Source organism: Taudactylus pleione, unplaced genomic scaffold (genome assembly GCF_031769625.1).
Source record: "Taudactylus pleione unplaced genomic scaffold, aTauple2 ptg000334l, whole genome shotgun sequence".
Taxonomy (NCBI): Eukaryota; Metazoa; Chordata; class Amphibia; order Anura; family Myobatrachidae; genus Taudactylus; species Taudactylus pleione.
In genome coordinates, this window is record NW_028284735.1 from 4,941,662 (window position 1) to 4,960,371 (window position 18,710).

At 41.1% G+C, this 18,710-nt stretch overlaps 1 protein-coding gene across 1 annotated transcript in view; it reads right to left on the minus strand.

The window, feature by feature from the left end:
* The window catches only part of NHERF4 (NHERF family PDZ scaffold protein 4), a 70,103-nt gene that overhangs the window by 24,145 nt on the left and 27,248 nt on the right, over positions 1 to 18,710 (minus strand). The window contains exon 4 of the mRNA XM_088443804.1: positions 7,991 to 8,192. Within this exon, the coding sequence (XP_088299930.1) occupies positions 7,991 to 8,192 (202 nt within the window). The remainder of the gene's footprint in view (positions 1 to 7,990; positions 8,193 to 18,710) is intronic.

Consider the following 18,710-nt stretch of genomic DNA (forward strand, 5'->3'; position numbering starts at 1 on the left):
GGCTACAATATAACACTGTGCCATGGTCAATTAGCGCTGTCCTAGACACCTAGAGCAGCACTAAGTGTCCCAGGTGTTACTAAGGGGAGAGGCCACTTGCTGTCTAGTCACTTCTCCAGCGCTGATATCACCTTCTTTAGCTGCCGGGATCTTATTCTCCTCACTGGAAAAGCAGGATGTGCTTGTTGTCATTTTACAGTTTGTTGATAAAGTTTTTATAAAAAAAAGTCACTGCTGAAGCTGCTGGGCCGGGAGATGGTAAGTCACACAGGCTGTCAGGGGAAAGGGGTCCTAGCCGAGGTCATCTGTTATATATGTGTGGTGTTTATGCTATGTGAATTACTCAGTACATTACACTATAGGTGATAGAGATTTTATTACATTTTTATTATACTTACTTCAGTATGCCTAAATTGCTTAATAGAGCTTTCCCAAGTAGGCCCAAATTCTACTACTGATACTTGGGTGGAGGCACTGGATTAATAATAGGATGGACACCACTAAGCGGGAGTTTAAGGGTGGGTACATTAGACAACAATGGATAGTCTGTATATAGAGGCTAAAGGAGGGCTACACTTTGATGAAGAAGTGGGTCTTAAAAGCCCGTTTGAAGTGTAGACAGGTGAAGAGGGAGAGAGTTCCAGCATGGGCAAAATCTTGGAGCCGGGAGTGGGAGGAAGTAATTAGTTGGGAGCAGAGGTGACATACAATTGTGGAGCAAAGTGGGCAGGCGTGAGTGTGAAGGGAGATAAGGTCAGATATGTAATAGGAGACTATTGGGTGAGGGCTTTGTAAGTGAGTGTGAGAAGTTTCAATTGTGTTTTGAAGGGGAAGGGAAGCCAGTGTAGGGCTTGTAGGAAAGGGAGGCAGATGTACTATATATGGAGAGGAAGATGAGCCAGGCAGCAGCACTGAGGACAGATTGGAGTGGAGAGAGATGGGAGGCAGAGAGGCCAGAAAGGAGGAGGTTACAGTAGTCCAATCTGGAGACCAGTGTGAGGATGATTGTCTTAGTAGCCTCCGGGGAGAGAAAGGGTCTGATTCTGGAGATGGAAACAACGGGACTGCGAGAGGGAATGAAAAGGTTCTTCAGGGTTCTTACTGATGACAAAGAAAGGTAGTAAACCTTATTATATATACATCTCCCTTATTTTTTAAAAAAGGACATACAGTATACTGCATGTGTGTTAATGCTTCATCATACAGAGCAAGTTATCTCCTTTGATCAGCAGAGCAATTGAGTCAGTTCTAGCCTGTCTTAATCAAGGATACCACTCCTTTATATTCAGTCTAGGGGCAGCTGGGGTTAAAAGCACCAAGTGTTAAAGGCACAAAGTGTGATTACATAACAGTTAATCAAACAGTTGAACAAACATTGACCAACATCTAAGGTAATTTCAGATTAAGAAACTGATTGCTTTAAAATTTGTCTAAAAATAACAAACCTAAAACTCACCATGTACTACACATTTCTTTTTATCAACTCTCTCCTTTGTATTTTCTCTAAGGATATAACATCCCTAACTTTCCCTGCATCTCACCTCTCTGGGCACACTGCCGCCCTATTGAGTCACTCACCTCCTCTAAAAACTAATGAGCTTTCTTTTCATCAAAAATTGACAATTACAGCCTCATTGTGTCACTATAAAAAACTTTTACACACCTACAACTATATCTACTTCTCCATCCTTCTGCTTTTATTATCTGGTGACATATCACCAAATCCAGGCCCCTCACACATACAGCGGATTTACTATGGAATATATATCCTGCAAACCTCACATGTCTCCCATCACCCTCCAAATCAATAAATGTGCCTTATAGAATTCACACTTGATCACAACTTATTATTTTACATCTGAACATCTCTTTACAATAACTGCTTTCACCAATTTCGACATTTACCTGAGACTGCTGGTTCACACGTTAACCACACTCTCTAAATAGCCCCACATGAAGTGGCTTCTGCCACCCGTCAGACTTCACGTAAACTGATATAACTGCCATGGCTCTCCACAAACACCTACAAAAACTGCCTCTTAAAGTAGAATGTCAGTGGCGTAAATCTTAATTCAAATGACTTCCACACATACTGTAAAATAGGAATCCAGCCATCTGTCATCCTAACCCTCTGTCCCACGCTCACTGTCTACCCCATCTGTGTCACCCCTGTCTGTCTGCCCATGCCCTTTAGAATGTAAGCTCTCACGAGCAGGGCCCTCTATCCTCTTGTGCTTATCCTATCTGCTCTATACTCAAAAGCACCTAACCCGTGACTTTTGCCATCCTGCTTCTGTTGCAGCAGTGTTTATATACCATGTACTTGTCTTGTAGTGTCTTAAACTGTATGACACTGTTTTCTTGTTCTGTTCAACTGTTTATGTACTATGTTTCTGTACTATGTAAGGCGCTGCGGAACCCTTGTGGCGCCATATAAATAAAGGATAATAATAATAATAATACAGATGTGTCCACATACATCTTACTTCCTTGTGTGTTAAACAGCCCTTCTAGTCATGCCATGACGTGGCATGACTCGGTAGCGCAGAGAGTTTTTTCGTGTGACTATTTACCTTCATATGAATCTTATTCACAAGTGATTCAAATAGGACACACAAGCAGCTTCTGTTGATTAAAATGATATGCTGCATGCCTATATTCTGTGCTACTGCGGCTGTATCTGCATGCGAGCTGCTACATTACAGTGTCACAGCCGCTTACTCATTAAACGTAGCATCTCGCATGCAGATACAACCTCATTTGCACACAGAATATAGGCATATATTCATATCGCTTTGTGAATAAGAAGCATTTGAAGGTGAAAAGTGACACAACATAAATGCTTGGCGCTACTGAGTCACACGGCGCTAACGTGTTATGTTTAACGTGACATGTAGTGCACAGAGGTAAGATGTATGTGGACACATCTGTATTAGGCATACTCCTCTACTTGCCAGTTCTCCAGGAGAGTCAGATTTTATTCTGCATAGAATGATAGATCCAGGGATATACCGGACTATTGATAATTGGACAATCTTGATATTGTGACTTCGCATTTCCCCCTCTTCTGAGCAGCCAGCAGGTATGGAGAGCCGAGGGCTGCTTCATTTACATTTGCCCAGTGGCTGCTCCTAACTGCAGCTGCTGGCTGGGGGGTACTGCCTGGCTGCCCAATCAGCAGTGGTTGGCAGCATGGCAGACACTGAGGGGAAATGCAGGAATGCACAGAGGCCATGAGGTCCTTCTATAATTGGCATCTGCAGGAAGATTATCTATATACATATGTGGGAACAGCGCAAAAATATTGTAAGTATATAGACCACTGTACGTAGTAGATCAAAAATTTGTATTTATTTGAAACATTTCATAAATTCCTTAATTATAAAGATAATAATAAGCATATTAATGCAGCAATTGATAAGAAAATACATACAAAAAATGAAATAAAAAATATTAAATAATAAAAACAAGTCCCATAAATTATTATGTGAGTTTCTTGGTCAACCATGTACAAAATGATAAAAAAAAGTTTCAAACTTCAAGATTCTGAGACACTTATTGAAATCAAACAGTAAGACAAAATTTGTGATCTATATACTATCATGTAGCTATCCATGCTTCTATGTAGGTAGAACCACACGTCCACTCAAAAAGAGATTCTTGGAACACCGCAGGAACATCATAAATAAGATGATGAACCATAGTGTCCCAAGACATTTTCTTGAAGTACATCAAAGCGACCCTATCCACCTGAAATTGTTAGGGATCGAACATATGCAGAGTACTGACCGAGGTGGAAATAGATTTTTACGTTTATGTCAACAATAATTATTTTGGATGCATAAATTGAATACCATCTCTTCCGGATGGCCACAATGAAGCTGTTTAGCTTAATTCTATTAGATAAAGAACAGGGTCACAATGCAGATCCTAGGGGCTGTCCGGCCCCATCATCCTTCCTCTGACCAATTTTTTGTCTATATACATGTTATATCCACCAATAGACTAGACTTATGTCCCATATTACCATCATCGTCACTCCACTTGTTCTATTCCTTTGGAATGTATATATATATATATATATATATATATATATATATAAACTTTTTGACTGACCTTCAGTCTGGCATATGATTTTGATTCGTTTTTCTTATTTTTATCTTTATTTTTATTTGTATTTTTTATCTTTTATTCTTATTTTCATATCTATTTTCATATTTCTTTTTAGGTTTATTTTAGGTTTATTTTTATTTTTTTCTGTGATACAGCTTTGACAACTCTTTTTGCATATTTCCTATGATCTCTTACAACATAAATATCTTGCCTTATACCCTAAATAATCCTCTTGGGTATAGTTCCCCATTTACATCATTATAATTCTGTTTTCTGCCGGAAAAATACGCCTTTATATATATTGAAAACAATATGTGGATACGGCGCCAAGATACACAATGGTTGATCTATCAATATGTCAGATTGAATCAACAGTCTATAATCACTTATGCAACTATTGCCCTAAAATAATGGGCGTCAGCCTTAAGTCAATAAATGTGATCTAAAGGTGCTTAATTGCCAAAGATTTAAAAGAATACTGTGATTGACAAATAGGCAACCAGTTTGCAAAAAAAGTGCTAATGCGTACAGTAATAATTCAAGTAAGAGTATAGTGGTTTGGGTTGAAACTATATAAAGTGCAACAGTGAAGATAAATAAATAAATACATAAATATAAATAATTTATTTTATGAAGACAATTTGCATAGAAAGTAATCACATGATAAAATACACTAATAAATTATTCAAAACAATGTGGACATAATGGTATGAAATAAATAAATAAAAACATGAAGACAAATAATGAATAAAGGAGGAAAACAGTTTATCTGAGTAAAAAATGAGTCAAAGTTCATGGGGTAAGAGACTGCTACACCCAACGCGTTTCATCCAGAGACTTCTTCAAGGGGAGAAGACTTCTTATTATTGTTTTTAGTAATATCCACTGCATGTAATAGATGTGAATTAATGTATTCCTAATGATTATTTGTTAACAATACACCTGTGAGCAATTTATTGGTAACATCGGGGTATTTAAACCCAAATAGACACACTGGGTCATTGAGCCTCTGACAAAGCTGACAGAGACAGAGAAACACGTTAGCTGGACCCCTGTCCCCCTGTGCCGGACTTAGACATTGGATCTACCTGGTTCTTGGAATATCTGCCAAACCATCCCTACCCGGTATCCTGATCTATATTCCATCAAAGGAGCACATACTGTATTTACCCCAAGCAGGACTGCACGGAGCTGCAGGGATTAACTTTATTTTTAGGATTACCTTCTTTTGGATGGTATGGACCTTTACACTTGGATACGGTAATTAATACACCTCAGACCTGCAGGTGAGGCTGATTTATCTGAACCAGAGACTCACATAATAATTTATGGGACTTGTTATTTTTATTTAATATTTTTTATTTCAGTTTTTATATATATCAATTGCTGCATTAATATGCTTATTATTATCTTTATGATTAAAGAATCTATGAAATGTTTCAAATGAATAAAAAATTTTGATCTACTATGTGCAGTGGTCTATATATTTACAATATTTTTGCGCTGTTCCCACATATGTATATAGTTTTTTTCCCTTTTGATCAGTTAACCACTGATGTTTGGACAATCGCAGTGATATTGTTTATAAATATAATAAATATAACTACTATATTCTATTGCAGGGCTCGACAAATTTCTGTAAAATCTAGGAGCCATCTTAAAAGTTTAGGAGCCAGACCATCGTCCATTACCAAAATATATGAAAGCTTGTATAGACCACCACACATGCCCTTTCAGTGCCCCTCAACCTAGTAGTAAGCACCCTGTAATAGTGCCCCCAGTAGTAAGCCCCCTGTAGTAGTGCCCCAGTAGTAAGCCCCTTGTAAAAGTGCCCCCAGTGGTAAGCCCCTTGAAATAGTGCCCCCAGTATTAATCCCTCTGTAATAGTGCCCCCAGTAGTAAGCCCTCTGTAATAGTGCCCCCAGTAGTAAGCCCCTTGATATAGTGCCCCCAGTAGTAAGCCCCTTGAAATAGTGCCCCCAGTAGTAAGCCCCCTGTAATAGTGCCCCCAGTAGTAAGTCCCCTGTAATAGTGCCCCCTCTAATAGTGCCCCCAGTAGTAAGCCCCCTGTAGTAGTGCCCCAGTAGTATGCCCCTTGTAAAAGTGCCCCCAGTAGTAAGCCCCTTGAAATAGTGCCCCTAGTAGTAAGCCCCCTGTAATATTGCCCCTAGTAGTAAGCTCATTGAAATAGTGCCCCCAGTAGTAAGCCCCTTGAAATAGTGCCCCCAATAGTAAGCCCCCTGTAATAGTGCCCACTGTTGTAAGGCCCTTGAAATAGAGCCCCCAGTAGTAAGCCCCCTGTATTAGTGCCCCTAGTAGTAAGCCCCTTGAAATAGTGCCCCCAGTAGTAAGCCCCTTGAAATAGTGCCCCCTGTATTAGTGCCCCCCAGTAGTAAGCCCCTTGAAATAGTGCCCCTGTAGTAAGCCACCTGTATTAGTTCCCCCAGTAGTAAGCCCCTTGAAATAGTGCCCCCTGTAGTAAGCCCCTGTATAAGTGCCCCCTGTAGTAAGTCCCTGTATAAGTGCCCCCTGTAGTAAGCCCCTTGAAATAGTGCCCCCTGTAGTAAGCCCCTGTATTAGTGCCCCCTGTAGTAAGCCTCCTCTAAGTGTGCCCCGCACACACACAAAAAAAACCAGAATACTTACCTTAGGCCAGGATCCTGCGTCCGCTGCCGTCTGCCGCTCTTCGGAACTATGGGAGAGACGTCATGGACGTCTCTCCCATAATGCCCGTGGGGGGAGCCGTACGTCGGAGCTCAGGAGTGAGCTCCGGCTGCCGTTGCAGGGAGTCGGGCGTCCGCCGGCAACATTTCAGCGGGCGCCCGGCAGGAGCTTCCCTGCGGCAGCTTGGAATTCCCGGTCGCCAGGACTGAAATCTTAGTCGCCATGGCGACCTGGTGCCCGGGATTTGTCGCGCCCTGTTCTATTGTGACTAAATATTAAGCTTGCTGGACTGGCTAGCGCAATCTCTTGTGTATTATTCTAGGAAGATTATCTACCAGCAGCCACTTAGTGGGCGTTTCTGACTGGTCGCATTCTTTGTGCCCACGTCAGGGAGGGGGTCACAAATGATGCGACCATACAAGGCAAGTGATTAAACTGACACAATTTTTATATATTGAGAGAGATATGTGGTGGAAGGATCCCACAAAGAGTTAGTCACAGTTTGTACAGTTTGACCTGTGAAGTCATAGCGCTCATATGGCACACATAAAAGTGTACATTATTAGCCATTATTTCTGATTTATGACACCTGCTTTGTGTTCAGCAAAGCACCATGAAGTTCATTTATGTAGCACACTTCAATGTCTACTGCAAAACTGGTGGTTTGCACCAGTGTTGCTCAGTCCTCTCCTTCATAGGGAGCCACATCAGCACCCTAAGGGGTCTATTCATCATCACTTACAGTAATTTCTACAAAAGTAGGTGAAACTTACAATTTCGCCTATATTTGTAAAAATGAAGTGTAAGGGTTATTCATCAATCATGTAACGCAGGAGATATATCACTGATATCTCCTGGTTACAATTTTCCCCCCCAAAAATTTCCACAGTCCCCATACTGCACCCAATGCAGCAGAGGGATCTCAAAAGAGCTCCCTCTCGGCTCCCCAAGCAGTCATCCTCAAGGGAGAGGACACAGCAGCGGCAGCAGGGACTGACATGGCAGGGCTGCAGGTCTGAGCTGGGGGGCGCAGACAAGTGAACGGGGTGGGAGAGGGTCAGAGAAAAAGGACAGGAGCTGTACCTGAAATGGTCGTTTGCCCCTCCTGTGTACATGGGCCCTTTCTAACTTCAGATAACTATAATTTTTAGGTATTTTCTTCACCACATCGCTACAGTATGTCTCTGCAGTGTACCATTTGAGGTAATCTTACCATGTCCTCCTAGACACTTCTCTTGTCTTAATAGGAATCCATATCCCTGTAGGCCTCGCACCAGGTGAAGCTTCCGTGTTTGGTAAGGTAATGAAGATGCATCAGCTAGTGCTATACTTGGTGTAACTCCATGAGATTCGTACACTCCTAATACAGATGATTCCAGGACTAGTAGGACCACACGTGAAGCAGATTGTTGTAGCTGTAAAAGTTAAAAGTGAAACATTATACCATATAAATATACACAAAAATGGGCTCAAAATTATAGACCATGCCACGGACAAGGCTGATAGCTTTATTGCTGGAAGAAACTCCCTAAATAATTCAGCAGATTTTCTCATCATATAGCGTAATAAATACCTTTTTATGATCTCAGGTGACTGCTTCCAGAAATGGCTATCGAATATGGCACCTGTCTATAATATCTAGCAAGCTACAGTAGATTCAGACAATAAGGCCTCTTCATAAAAGATGGATCCTTCAGCTATAAAAGAAAATCACCCGATATTGGAGAGTGCTCTAGGTACCAGGGACATGCAGTCAGGGGAGGCAGAGCATTAATGATTAAAATAATACAAAGAAGATACTTATGACACATATTCTGTATCATAAGTATCTGCTTTATATTAATATAATCTAATCTATTATCTAATCTACTGAGAGTGGTGCCTCCCACTGTGTATTGTAAAAGATAGGAAGCGTGGGATGAGGCCAAGTCACGGGCAGTAAAAGCCCATTGAAAATTATCAGTAGAAAGCGCCACCTATAGAAATGCCTCAGTGACAGGGACGTGCTTTCAGCCCACATCAAAGCAGGCCCCTGTCACTGATGCAGATGTGACTGGGCATCAGCTCTGACAGTGACAGTGAAAGCATCCAGCTGTCACTGTCAGACTGACAGTGTCAGCCGGATACAGTCACTGTCAGAGCAGTGGTAGCGGGAGCTGGTGGCGGCAGTGGTGATAGCGGGAGGCATCTTAGCGACGGTACTCGGTGGAGATTATGGCTGCAGGCCTGGATCCTGGAGGATCCAGTCCCTGTCTGCCATTAGGGTATATTACCTAGCATCACCCGTTTCAAAAATGGCCCCTGCAGAGCCATTTTTTTAATACAAGATGGTCGCCGCATTATCGCCCCACCCCCTTGGGTGGCTTATATAAGCCAGTGCGAGGCAGCGGAATTAAATGACAACGATGTGTATAGGATAAGTGCGCTATACCTAAAGCTGCCAAACAGACCCTTTGGTGTTGTGGTGTCACCCTTACACCCCAAAACACATGAACAACATAAATATCACCAATTCAGTCTCTCGGCGTTAAAGCGATAGAATTCCTCCAGGATACCCAAATTATGGGTCTTAATCAGTGTAAACACTCAAAATAAAAGAGAGAAAAAGTTTCATAGCATAATACAGTAATGACTGTTCATAATATCCTATTGGACATGTGTGAATGGCTCGTCTACCAGATGTGATGGTCTACACTTATTGTAGACAATCAGGCATATATGTGAGCGGATTCTGTTTTGATCCAAAGAAATCCTCGCTCTTATTTCTCCATATCAAATCTTCGAAAGAGATAAAGTGGAGAAGTTGCCCATTGCAACCAATCAGCTTCTATCTTTTATTTCATAGACAGTGTTAAATAAATATTAGCTAGAAGCTAATTGGTTGTTATGGCAATGTTTGATACATCTTCCTATTTGGTCTCTATTTAGTAAACATAAAAAGTAAACAGACTTTCTCCAGCATTTTAGATTAAGAAAATATTTTTTTTTTATCGTCTCCCTATTTATAGAAAAAACAACTACAACAAAATCAACGGTTTCACTGAGTTTCTTATGTCATATCTCTTAGGCCCCTATTTACTACCATCCGCATTTCAAATGCGGGTGCAGTGTGATATTTTCACCTAAATTCGCATTGCGAATTTAGGAAATACCACAGGAATATATGAAGATTCTCAAGCAGAGACAGAGCTTGCAAGAAAGCCAAACACAAACATTTCAATTAATGAGCACCTGGGGAACAAGCTGACAAAAACTTGATTAAATACGGGAATATAGTTTGGAATATAAGTAGGTGAGTGCCAAGTTTGTATGATTTTTTAATTTAAATAGTGTGGTAACATACCAAAGGCACCGAAGATGGTTAAGTGCCGTGGATATATCACAGTGCTCTGGATGCCAGAACTCCACGCTACATGTGCAGAACGGGTCTGCGATCTCACATGCAGACGGCCAGCAGACTGTCACTGATTGACAGTCTGCTGGCATTTGTGGGCGGGGAGGGGGTGACGATGGCCTCCATTGAGGGGGGAAGGGAAGAGACCAGTACCTCCGTTGGCTGACAGAGATTTCCTGGCCTCTTACTCTAATCTGCGGTGACCATGGGGTCCCGCAGCTGTCTGATGGTCCGCAGAGTATCCAATGCTGCGTTGGACAACGCAGCTCAGATACATAATGCAGCAGGAGGCATGATGCCTCCTGCTGGATTACCATAATTGCAAGGATCACAATTGCAAAGCTGAATGCGTGCAGCATTGCAATTGCGGTCCTTGCTGAATCAGGCCCTTAATCCCCAAAACAACATTTCCACTGCATTTCAGCCCTGCCACAAAAGGACCAGCTGACATCATGTCAATGATTTTCTCGTTGACACAGGTGAGAGTGTTGATGAGGAAAAGGTTGGAGATCACTCTGTCATGCTGATTGAGTTAGAAAAACAGACTGGAAGCTTTAAAAGGAGAATGTAGCTTGAAATCATTGTTCTTCCTCTGCTAACCATGGTTACCTGCAAGGAAACATGTGCAGTCATCATTGCTTTGCACAAAAAGGGCTTCACTTGCAAGGATATTGCTGCTAGTAAGATTGCACCTAAACCAACCATTTATCGGATCATCAAGAACTTCAAGGAGAGAGGTTCAGTAGTTGTGAAGAAGGCTTCAGGACGCACAAGAACGTCCAGCAAGCGCCAGGACCTTCTCCTAAAGTTGATTCAGCTGTGGGATTGGGGCACCACCAGTGCAGAGCTTGCTCAGGAATGGCAGCAGGCAGGTGTGAGTGCATCTTCACGCATGGTGAGGCGAAGACTTTTGGAGGATGGCCTGGTGTCAAGAAGGGCAGCAACGAAGCCACTTCTCTCCAGAAAAAACATCAGGGACAGACTGATATTCTGCAAAAGGTACAGGGATTGGACTGCTGAGGATTGGGGAAAAGTTATTTTCTATGTTGAATCCCCTTTCAGATTGTTTGGGGCATCTGGAAAAACGTCCGGAGAAGGAAAGGTGAGCACTACCATAAGTCCTGTGTCATGCCAACAGTAAAGCATCCTGAGACCATTCATGTGTGGGGTTGCTTCTCAACCAAGGGAGTGGGCTCACCCACAATTTTGCCTAAGAACACAGCCATGAATAAAGAACAATACCAAAACCTACTCCAAGAGCAACTTCTCCTAACCATCCAAGAGCAATTTGGTGACGAACAATACCTTTTCCAGCATGATGGAGCACCTTTCCATAAGGCAAAAGTGATAACTAAATGGCTCGAGGAACAAAACATCAAAATGTTGGGTCCATGGCCAGGAAACTCCCCAGATCTTAATTCCATTGAGAACTTGAGGTCATTCCTCAAGAGGCAGGTGGACAAACAAAAAAGCACAAACTCCAAGCATTGATTAGGCAGGCAATGGCGGCCATCAGTCAGTATGTGGCCCAGAAGTTGATTGACAGCATGCCAGGGCAAATTGCAGAGGTCTTGAAAAAGAAGGGTCAACAATGCAAATATTGACTCTTTGCATAAACTTAATGTTATCGTCAATAAAAGCCTTATACACTTATGAAATGCTTGTAATCTTACTTCAGTATACCATAGTAACATCTGACAGAAAGGTCTAAAAACACTTGTGAAAACCAATACTTGTGTCATTCTCAAAACTTTTGGCCATGGCTGTATAATATATATATATATATATAATGTGTCCACATACATCTATCCTCCATGCGCTACAAGTCGCGTTACCCATAACACATGGTTGCGCCAAGTGTCTTTTTGTGCAACTTTTTTCCCTTAAAATGTGTTTCATTCGCAAAGCAATGTGAGTAGCATGCAAATGAAGCATATGTTGATTAAAATAGTATTCAGCATGCCTATATTTGCACGCAAAATGCTACATTACAGTGTGACACTAACGTAGCATTTCACATGTACATACAGCCGGGCCTTCTAACACTGGATAGCAGGGAAAGGTAGCTTGATACTAGATAGAATTGCTAAGAATGTTTTCAATTTGTCAATTGGTCATATTTTTAAATGTTATCAAAGATTATGGACCTCATTCAGAGTCGGTCGTAGCGGCCGCACGGTCATACGGGCTACGACCGCAAAATCCGATCGTACGGCAGGTCGATCGTAAACAAAGTGGCGCCCATTCGTTAGCACCTCCTCTAGCTACCGACTGATCTGATCGAACGACCGAGACAATCGTAGTCAGACGCTGCCAGTCGCTGTATGCTAATTATATTCTGATGTTTGCGGACGTATGTGTTGTATTGATGGTCACGTCATGTTTACCTGGATTATCGATCAGCTTGTTATTAGCTTGTTGTCAATTATCTAATTAAGATTGTTTAACTCTTGCTGTTCTTTTTAACCAGTTTTTTTTCATGTGTCAGTAAACTTTGTTTTTTTCGTAGGTGTTTTCTCCGTTCTCTTTTTTTCTAAATTTCCAAAACAAAGGTTTATTATCTGTGAATGTACTGTTGCTAATTGTGTTAACTTTAAAAATGCATGTGCATTATGCGTTAGGATCATTTGCACTCTTATGTTTGCAATTGCACACTGCGTGTTTTATCCAATCAAATCTGACCTTATTTTTCGGGTCACATGATTAAAGGATTGGCCAATAGTGTTTTTTTTTAGGAAACTGAGTAAATATTTTAGCCAATCATCTTTATTTTACCCCATGTATATTTCATGTTTTCTGTAAAATCGGCCATTGCCATCATGAGAGCCGCGGCCTTTACCCGTCGGGAATTGATGATCCTCGTTCAGATCATGGACAGGCGGATTACGACCGCCCAGCCTCCAATTTCAAACCGCATAAAGCGGGCGGCCTATGTGGAGGTGAGGCGAGCCCTTCGCAGTGCGGGATACAGGTGCAATATAGCGCAACTAGAGAGGCGGTGGTCAGATCTGCGCCGCCGGTCGCCAGTCCTTTTGCAAAATTTGCGGGCGCGACTACGCAGACGTAAGTATGCGTTTGTATAAATGTTATAATTAGTGGACTGTTAAAAATGTATGTTCCTTTTCCAATTCTTTTAGTAAATGTAAAAAAACCCTCCTGTATGTTGTCCCTATTGTCCTGAATGTGTCAAGTGTACTTGTATTGTGTAGCCAAAAGTGAAAACTAAACTTATTTTTTTTTAAATATCTTTAAATTTTAGAAACACAGCAGAGACAGAGAAGGGCCCGCAGATTTGGAGGCAATGCAGGTCCCAACCTGCAGCCCTCCCCCTCACCTTCCCCATCCGCTCAACCCAGCCCTCCCTTCCCACCGCCATACTCCCCCAGTAACCCTCCCTCACTCTTCCAAACCTCCCCTAGTATTTCTCCCTCCCCTGCCCACTCATCCCAAATCTCCACTCCCGTGCCCGAGTCCTCATCCCAAATATCCCCTCCCTTTGATGTTTTCCACTCCATTTCCCCTCCCACCATTCCCCTAACTCCAACTTACTCCCCATCTCCAGCACCATCTCCTGCACCATCTCCATTGGGTGCTTTGTTAGAACGCTCTGAAGGTATGTGTTTTGTAATATTTGTTTTGTTGTTTTTTTTGTTTGGAGTGTTGTTGTTATCCTTGTTTTTTTAAAACATTTTTGGGCGGTGTGTTTGTTTTCTTTTTTTCAGTATGGGTGTCAAAATCATTGCGCAGTAATGCTGTTATTCAATATTTTGTGCTTATGTTTTGTGCCTGGGCCTTTTTTTTGGGGGGGGAGCCCAAAATTGTATGCCTTTTGGGTTTAAAAAATTATTACATTTGGATTAGTATTTTAGATTTAAATAAAACATGTCACAGAACTTGGGAAGGTGATAAGAACCAGACTAACCATCTTAATGTTGTGTACACTGTGTTTAAAATGTACTAAGATGTAACTTCATTAGGAAAAGTGATGTTTGCCATAGCAAACAAACACATTTTAGTTGTGGATTATCAAGAACATTCTAGAAGTGAATACGTGCAGTGTGTTTTAAGGATATGGCCATCATGACTTAAGAATACACCTCCCAGTTTTTTTTTTAACATCCTAGGGGTTTTTTGCTTATGCCACATAGTTAGGGTTTCCAATTGTTTTTACACCATAAAAGTTTCAACATATTAATAATGTTGTGTGGATGAAACTTTCTAACACACCCTAACATCATTGTGTTTTCACACTTTTTGGGACATTGACTAATGTTTAATGTTCAAATGTTGGACATTTTTTAGATGTTTTTAACCTACAAATACATTTTTCTGTCCACAGATCTAACCAACATCATGGTGGACATTCGGGAGGAGCTGAGACGAACAAGTGGCCATTTGCTGCAGGCCTACTGCTGCCTACAGTGTATTGTGGGGAGTCTGGAGAGATTTTAATTTTTTTTTTTCGTCTTTGTCCATTTAAAAATTGTCTTTATTACAGTAAAAAAAAATTTGGAAAAACATTTGTCCTCTTTTATTTTAAAAATTAAAGGGTGTAATTCAGCATTTCAAATACTTTGTGAACAAAGCTGGGTGCCTTTCCATAGTGTAACAATTTCAAAAATGTTTTTGTAAACCTTAAGAACATTTGCAGTAATGTTTTCTAATAGTTTTGTTTGGGGTTGCCCTACATTATCCACCTCAAAATGGCTTTCCCAAAACATTTACAACAAACATTTTTATTTAGTAAAATCATTTATTAACTAACAAACATGTTGCCAACATGCTTTTAATCGTAAAAAGCATTTCATCACAGAATCACACATAAAAAATGTCCTCAGGGTTTTTCAAAATCAAATATCTGGCTTAGTCAGACATAAAAAACAATATTATAAAACAAACATAAATTTTTTAAGGAAACAGACAAATGAATAAAACAAAAGGCAAATTAACTAAACATGTTGTGGTATATCTGTGCAAAATTTGTTAGTTGTCCAAAAACAGTACAGGGTATTGCCAATGGGTTCCATTAGTTTTGCAGTTTTGGAAAGTGTTGTGATTTTGGTGGAAGAAAAAAACAACAACAATTAGGTACACCTTAAAATACATTTGCTCTAAGCGTAAAAAACAAAATAAATGTAAAAATTATTACCTAAAAAATCGAGAAACAACAGATTCGCGTCTGGCCCCCCCCGACAGCATCACAACACCTTCCTCCGGGGGGCCATCCTCTGGCAAGGCATCCTCTGGCTGCATGGGTACTCGACTCCTTATTGCAATGTTGTGTAAAATCCCACACAGGACCACAATGCGAGAAACCATATCCGGTGAATACATGAGTGCACCACCAGAGTGATGGAGACACCGGAACCGGCCCTTTAAAAGGCCGGTACAGCACTCCACCACCTGCCTGGTGGCAGTAAACGCGGCATTATATTGAGTTTGTGGCCCTGGTGTGGGAGTCAAATAAGGAGTCAGCAGCCAGGGCGTGCAAGGATATCCACTGTCACCTGATGGAAATGGGACACCAAAAGATACATAAATTGACCATGAAAACATTTTTACACTATTACTATAGCTACATACTGGATTTATACTTACCAAGAAGCCACGCGTCACCAGCTTGCAGTGTGCTTAATTTTGGCCAAATCCCTGAATGCTGGATCACGTACGCATCATGGCTACAGCCTGGAAATTTGGCATTAAGGGAGAGGATCTGGAGGGAGGCATCACATTGCACCATTACATTTAGCGAATGGAAATGTTTACAGTTCCTATATATTTGTTCCCTGCATGCAGGGGGCTGAAGTGCTATGTGAGTGCCATCCACTACCCCTATGACATGTGGAAAGCCTGCAATCTCAAAAAACTTCTGCTTTACCACATCAAGGGCTTCCGTATCCAAAGGCATACTAATAAAATGTGCTATATGATTGAAGAATGCATCTAGCACACGCCTCAGGATCCATGAAAATGAGGGCTAGGAGAGTCCACCCACCAGCCCCACAGTGGTTTGGAAGGACCCTGAGGCACAGAAATGTAACACCGCCAACAACTGTGTAAGTGGTGAGATTGCTGTTGGAATGTGAATCTGACTTTCTAGATCATTCTTTATTATTGAAAGAGTGTCTAGGATAATATTTGGAGGCAGGCAATAAGTGGTTACAACCACATCATCAGGTATTCCAAAAAAGGGTGATACGTGTTCTATATATCTTGGCCCCTGCACGCCTCCTATGCCTACGCCCAGGAGGAGGCTGAGGAAGGTTTGTGGGGGACAACATGGCCACTATTAGCTGGCCCACATCGCTCTGTAAATTAAAAAAGTGTTTTTGAGAATGATTTTTGAATATTTGGCCCAAAATACTTAGCTTAGTAATAATGGTGCATATTCTTACAGGGTCAGGCAGGGTCAGGCAGTGCCATCTTCGGGAACCCCTACAGGTGTATTTGGTGTCCGTTTTTTGGGGGGGGGAAGAAAAAGAAAATAATATTATATTTTTAAAAAACCACTATTACTACTATTATTGTTAAAACCAACCTTAACTTTTAAATTGGCCAATATTAAATTTTGCAAACTTTATTATTGTTTTTTCCAAAAAATTAAAAACTGCATTATTAAATGTTAAAAAAACAGCAAAAAACACTTCATAATTAAAATAAACAAACTTTTAGGTTTGTAAAAATAGACACTTACCTGATTCAAGTACAAACTGGACTGTTAAACAGCTTAAAAAAAACAAAAAAAACATGATAAACATTGTTCGAATAATGTAATTTTTCTGGGTTTATATAACAAAAAAAAACTGGCAGTAGGCTGGCACACTTACTGGAGTCTTCAAATAAAGTTAGATTTTTGATCCTCCAAAAGCATGGCCACCCAAACACACCAAGTAACCGGGTTTGGGAACTGTATGCACCAAACAAAATAAGAAAGAAAAAACAAACACCCCAAAAAAATATAAAAAAAAACCACCAACAAAAATAAAATTAAAAATAAAAAAACACCACCCAAAACAACAAAAAAAAAACACCCAAAAAATAAGAAAGAAAAAACAACCACCCAAAATAAAATTAAAAATAAAAAAACACCACCCAAACAAAAAATAAAAAAAAACACCCCCCCCAAAAAAAAAAAATAACACTCAAACAACACACAAGCACCACTCAAACAACACACACAAGCAACACTCAAACAACACACAAAAGCAACACTCAAACAACACACACAAGCAACACTCAAAAAATACACACAAGCACCACTCAAGCAACTCCAAACAATGTAACCACTAGCAATCCCTTCCTGCACCACAAATCACTCCAACTACAACCCACAAGTAAGGGAACATTTGGCTTTGCCTTAAATAATGAAAAAAAAAACACAATTATTGAATCATGCAGTCAAGGTGAGCATTGTACTTAGGTAAATAGGGATGCACGGGTAACCAATCCAGGGATGCGCTCACATCTAGCCCAACCCACGCAGTGATTATGGTATGCAGGCAAGGTGTGCATTGTACTTAGGCAAAAAGGGATGCACGGGTAACCAATCCAGGGATGCGCTCACATCTAGCCCAACCCACGCAGTGATTACGGAATGCAGGCAAGGTGTGCTTTGTACTTAGGCAAATAGGGATGCACGGGTAACCAATCCAGGGATGCGCTCACATCTAGCCCAACCCACGCAGTGATTACGGAATGCAGGCAAGGTGTGCATTGTACTTAGGCAAATAGGGATGCACGGGTAACCAATCCAGGTATGCGCTCACATCTATAATAAAGTCTGCACAAGCAGTATTCTTCATGCTCTCTCACATGTTTGTAAAATGTCAAGCGAAGAGCATGGTGAGCAGAGGCCAACTGAGGTAGGTAAGTGCGAATCACATTTTGAACAAAAACACAAGAACAGTTCATATTTCCAAAATTATACTTTTTTTATTTTATCTAATTTTAAAAATGTTGTAGATGCGGGCCCAAGCAGGCCAAGGCCAAGAAACCCTCCGTTTGCACGGATCGAGCTTGAGACATTGGTGACCATGACAATGGAGAACCTTGTCCATGCCCCAAGAAATATGGGGGCTCGAGCCAAAGACAGGATTTGGGAGGAGATATCCAGGGCTGTTAATGCTGTGGGGACAACCCACAGAACCATGAAAGTTGTTAAAAACGGTAAGAAAATGATATTGTGAGTGTACTGAAGTCAAAAGCGAGATCTTATTTTAACAAACTAACCCTTAAAAAATGCCAAATCACATTGACAGCTGGACCGATTTCAAATACCAGTTGAAGAGGAAGCTACGGAGTAGGGTGGACCATGCTGCAGGGACAGGTGGTGGTCCCATCCCTGAGGAGCTGGCCTTGACGAGGTCGGAGACGTTGGCTCAGGGATGTGTGACGGAAGAGGAGATAGTCGGCGTGTCCACTATGGAAACTGACATGGCCGACTTCAACGCTCTAAATGTGCAAGAATGTAAATATTTTTAAGACTCAAAAAAGTATAAAGCTAAAACGTGTATGCGTTTTTTTTTTAATAAAAATACAA